Consider the following 5,651-nt stretch of genomic DNA (forward strand, 5'->3'; position numbering starts at 1 on the left):
CCAAGCACCGAGACAGGCAGCAGAGGCTTACACCGGTTTTGACTGAGATGTCAGTTAACGCTGCCATTAAATATTCTTTTTTAATACAAGTCAACATAGGACTAACAAAAGCTCAACATCTAGACCTTTGAAAACTTCTCCCTATAAATGCCAAAACAAATGGACTACATGGAAAAAGGGTTTTCTGCACGGATCGCTACCAAGAAACATGCCATCTTAAATATACATGCATGCACAATCTAAAACCTGGCTGTAATAGTGATGAGTACAAGCACTAAAACCTGGCAAATGCTTCCCTGATAAATTAAGGATAAAAAAAACTCTGGAAAAACTTCTAAGGGACTTGAAAAGCATCTGATGAAGCAGACAACAATGTAGTTTACTGCCAAAAGAGGCAAAAAAGCTCCCCCCCAGAAAACCCCTTGCAGATTCAGAGAGAAGGTTTTGCCAGTGGACACTGCCAGGCATAAAAGGTGCCTCGAAGAGGGGTAATACACGAGTACCGCTCACTGCAACTGTACACAGCAGCACATGCAATGTGCTCCAGAAACCATAGATCTGAGTCCAGGATTTTTTAAAACACATCAGGTTGTTACTTGCAAAAAAAAAATTCAATTTACAATGGCAAAATTACAAATTTACTTTACTGAACATATAAATAAAACAATTATGAAACACAGCCTTTCAGGTGGCTGAACTGTGTTTGTCTGCTGAAACAGGTGTAGTGCACTGAACCAGAAATTGTGTTTCTACAGCAAAAAGCAGTGATAAAACTATTACCCTTTCTTTTCATCAGCTCTTTTTCTGCGCATCTTCACCCTATTTTTTGGATGGGATTTTTTTAGGTCTCATATTGCTTTTGCTAGTTGAAAAGCATCATGACAGCAACAGTATAACTGAATCTTACTCTTTTCTCTTCCACTGCAGGGTTGCTTACTGGTATTACATGCAGCCTGCATCCCGGAGGACAGGCAGTGCTAAAGATATGTTTAATATTTTTGATATAAGGTGATGTTGAAGGTATCCAGTTTTACTTTCATACCCAAAGTGTAGCTTGTATGTTCTTTATCCAGTCACTGTAGAGCATGAAATCCACAATTTCTCAATGTCACGCAATTGAAAATGGCTTAAAACTAAAAAGATACTAATATTAGCCATAAAAATCTTTAGAAAGTCTTTCAGACGCGCTCAAGGCAATTTAAAGTGAAGCTTGCCAAGGGGCTTACCTTTGTCAGGTTTTTCTAATTGTAGCTGGCTTTCTGAAGGATGCACACTGTGATTTAAATAACATTTTGCACCTACATAGCTACTTTCACATTGGGACCTACTGATCATATTTTAAAACTGCATTATAAGCTGGGCATTACCAATACCTTTTTACAATTAGGTCACAGAGATTAAAGCTGAAGTTATCAAAACTTGGTATCTAATTTTATGCTCCACAACCATACTTAGGCGTTTATATAATAAACTGCGCATCAGTGTGTGCTGTAGCTGGCCAACACCTCTGGAGAAGGAAAGACACGATGGCCAACACTAGGTTTCCAAGTGTCATCTTTTTGACAAAGGCCTACAACGAAAACTTCTGAAGGAATGGTAATAAAATTCAAGGAAACCTATAGTCATTGGCTTGCCTGAGCAACAAACTCACATTTCTGTAACCTATTAGCTACCAATCTGAGCTTTGTTTCTTTGCATTGCCTATGACTAGCGATAACACTCAAGGGGGTTTACTCAGTTCCAGCAAAACCAAACCAAACCAAACCAAAAATAAAAGTGACAGCGGACCTGCTGGAATAAAACCAGTCTCAGAAGGTCTTAGCCTCGATTGCCTCAGGTTAAGGAGAGTTTTGCCATTATCTACAAAGAGGTCAGAATTTAATTTGCAAACTTTGAAGTCAGAATGAACCATTATCTTCACTGGTTTTCCCCAGTGAAAATCCATTTAATGATCATTCTCACAGTTCAAGACAAAACTTGTAATGAAATCAGCACAGCCGTTTTGATTTGATGGAAATTTTGCCCTGACAAAAGCAGAAGAGAAGAGCGCTAAAAGATGCGCTGAAGAGTTAACTGAGCTGCTTGCTGAGAGGTCCACAGGCTGACCAGCCCCAAATCCCACCTGCCCACGGGATAAAAAAGCATAATCTACAGGATTCCAAGACAAGACAGAGTATTTAAACACCACTTAGTACCCCTCTTACTTAATCAAGTATTAGAAGGATTTGAAAGACTATAGCTTATTATACAGTTTTATAAAAGTGTACTCACCAATGCCGGCGCCTCTACAGTTGCCATTATTAGAATCCATAGGGAAATCTGGCACGGATTTGTAAAATATGTGAAGAAATGTTAGTATTTTTAATATTGGATTAATTCAACATACCCAACATTACACTGTTTTCTCTAACATTTAGTATATTAAAACTTAGTAACTTAATAAACTAACAGACTGTAATGTTCGACAGGCCAACCTGTTAAAAGTTGACATGATTTCTTATCTGAACTTCACCCGAATCTGGCACATTATGTTAAATGCTGAAGCAGATTAAATATCCCGTTTCTACTGGTGCATAGGCTGGCAGGTTTAGGATGAGGATGGAAATTTATGGGATGAACTTATGAGCATCTACAAAAAGCACATGTACTGTTTGCATTTAATTAGATGATGAAGGAGAAATTACTTCTGGTTTGTTTTTTTGGTTACTGAGGAAATCAAACCAACCAACCACAATCATATCATTGAAGCAAATGCCAAAACAAATGTTTCAGACCTTCCCCGTCCTCTCAGTTTAAAAACATACTGATTATTTTGAAGGACAGATAAGGAACAGAAGGAAAAAAAGGCACTGTGCCCAAAGAAATGCTTTTAGACACATTTGTAAGTGGAATGTGTCCCACATTAGTAAAATGCATAATTTCAAACCTATTGTTTATTAAATCATACCATTTAATGGATTTATACATATATAATCATGAAAAACAAGTATGTTAATGCATATAATGTTGTACAAGTTAAGGAAAAAATAAATGCAAGAGAAACAAGACTTGGGAGAGAGGCAGTATACTTTACTAGAATGACACATAAAATGGAAAAACAAAAGAGCTTTCAAATAAAAAGCCCTTCGTTAAGTTTGGATGCCCAAATGTTTACACAGCTTTTTCAACTCTGGAAGCTGGTATCATACAAACATCATCTTTCTTATATCTTTACATTATCATGGACACAACACTGCTCTCACAATATAAAACAAATGAATACGAGACGATATAACAAAAGCTCCTCTCCTGCAGCTGAAGCTGTAAGGATCTGGCTGTACTACAGCCCGAGGACACTAATGATATTCGGTATAGGGAAGGGTTTAGGTGTGTGGACTAGATTTTAAGGGCTGGGGCCATTATTTAATCACAAGTTCTGTAAATATGTATTTAAAACACCTGTTTACAAGAGATCTAATATTACTTAGTTATTCTTCTAATTTGGCCACCCTTTTTAGAAAAAAATCTCCACCTTAATACATATTTATACTTCTCACAGCAACATGAACTTCCTTTACATAAATGGGGATATGGCTAAATAACAGTCAGGGCAAGAGTAAATCTGAAAAACAGCTAATTCCCTTACTAACATAATAATTAACTTAAAAAAAAAAATGAGACTTTCGGAGTAATTATTGCTACCAATATAAAGAGCAAAGGGTATAGAAAATAGCACAGAATAGAACAGATTGAATAGATGCCCTTTTACATCCAATATCCTGTTGCTAGTAAAAATCACTCCCATTTTCTTCCAAAGAAAGTGGAAGGATCTTAGCTTGTAGAACAAACCCAACATTTTCATGGAGCCAATTTGGTCTTCTGTTACCAGGTACTCCCACAGCAGCTCAAAGGCTTCTCCATGCTGCCTTGTAACAAGTCAAACTACCCAGGCTAATTCTTACTTACGTGTTTTATTTTCATTATTCAGCTGAGCTACCTCAAATTTTAAAAAAGCTGTTGTTATCAGGTGATAATTAAAGACCGTGACCCCTACCAATAGTATATGGTAAAAAAAAAAAAAAAAAAAAAGACATCTTCATCAGATTTAAATGCATTTTATGTTGTATCAAGTGCTTTCTTGTATTCCAGGACAGGATGAAAGAGGAATTAAAATGGTCTGGCTCTTGTAAATGGTTAAGTAGAAGGATGACCACGTTTCTTCTCAGTCTTCCTCTCCTCAGCCAATCCTCTGTTGTCTTGTTCATTTAGCCAATGCTTTGCTTTAAACCTGCAATTCCTTCTGACGTGGTAACAGCATAGAGAGCGCTCAGGTCTATAGCCTGATAATCCTCCCATCTGCTGCCATCTGCAAAACCTCCCAGCCACCAACCATGGAGAGGTGGCTCTGCCTCTCCATCTGCCTAAGGCTGGCCTGAGATGTTTCACCACCCTCCGGGCATTCAAGACGCCAGCAAAGAAAGCTCTCCAGATTCGCTGCCCCTCCTGTTCAGTTGCCTTGGCCAACTTCTCAAGTTGCCTTCAAGGCTGGCTGGCTTTGCACACGTCCAAGGCAACTCTTTGGTGCTTCATGTGGCCCAGCAAGCTACAATTCCCGTCAAAATAGGTACTTCAGTCATGGCCGAAGGGATGGTTCGTTCACACTTCTGAAGCACGTTCCCTATGCCAACAAAATTGTTACTGGGGGCAGAAAAACTTTTCATCAGCAGAGGAGGCAAGGGAAATACCAGGTTGAATGTTCATCATCTTCACATCCATGGAGGGAACAGGGAAAGAAAAGGAAGCCCTGAAGAGCACTCTCCCTTCCTAAACCAAGGGCCGATACAAGCAGTCATGACTTCCTGGTGTTTGAGCAAACCAAGTCCAATTCACTCTGGAATGACAACTAAGCATACATCAGAGCCCGGTAAGGGGTTCGCAGCCTTCCCTGACCCCTCTCGGGGGTACAATGCTCACGTGTATCGGCCGAGGAACTGTCCGTCAAACTTACACCGATGCAAGGGGGGCTGGTAAACGCTCAATATGCCCAGTATAAACCTGGTCCTGCAAACAAACACTGATGTGTTTGTTTCCACCAGATGTTCCCTTCCACTCCCAAGTACACAACTTATTTTGTTTTTACCAAATTACAATGCACCACAACCTCAACCCATTTCCTAATTCTGCATTCATTCGCCAGGTCACTTATCCTACCCCATACCAGTGGTTGCGGGTATCTGACGAAGCAGCTGGCTCTGCAAGAATTGTAATTCAGACGTGTGCAGAGCAGCTATTAATGGAAACGGCTCCCATTTCTGTGCCTGCGTGAAGGCTGCGGTGCGCAGCGTGTTGTGCTCTGCAATTGTGGTCAGAGCACGGTGTCTGTCAATGAGCAAAGGAGGCGTAAACAGGTACCGATACATCACTTCATGATTCATTTCCCCACGTGCGAGGGCTTGGGCCGGGCAAGTATTGACCTTGCCTTGATGCTTATCTTTCCCGGTGCACTCACGCTTATTTAGGGATGAGCAGTTTCTACTGATGGGCATGTAGCATGGGCTTGCGGAGGGGACCGGAGACCTCCACAACTGTACAACACATCTCGGGAAAGGCTTCACATTTCCATGATCCTTCCCCCAGTAAAGCTCATACCACCTGGTCCCTTCCTCATCTAC

The 5,651-nt window shown here is 40.3% G+C and overlaps 1 protein-coding gene across 1 annotated transcript in view; it reads right to left on the bottom strand.

Moving 5' to 3' along the window:
• Window positions 1–5,414, bottom strand: part of FRZB (frizzled-related protein) — a 13,427-nt gene extending 8,013 nt beyond the window's left edge. Inside the window, exons 1-2 of the mRNA XM_009329672.1 lie at window positions 5,198–5,414; window positions 2,272–2,337 (exon numbers count right to left, since the gene is read on the bottom strand). Of these exons, the coding sequence (XP_009327947.1) occupies window positions 2,272–2,337; window positions 5,198–5,414 (283 nt within the window). The remainder of the gene's footprint in view (window positions 1–2,271; window positions 2,338–5,197) is intronic.
• Window positions 5,415–5,651: the final 237 nt, after the last annotated feature.

Source organism: Pygoscelis adeliae, unplaced genomic scaffold, assembly GCF_000699105.1.
Source record: "Pygoscelis adeliae isolate BGI_AS28 unplaced genomic scaffold, ASM69910v1 Scaffold7, whole genome shotgun sequence".
Classification (NCBI taxonomy): Eukaryota; Metazoa; Chordata; class Aves; order Sphenisciformes; family Spheniscidae; genus Pygoscelis; species Pygoscelis adeliae.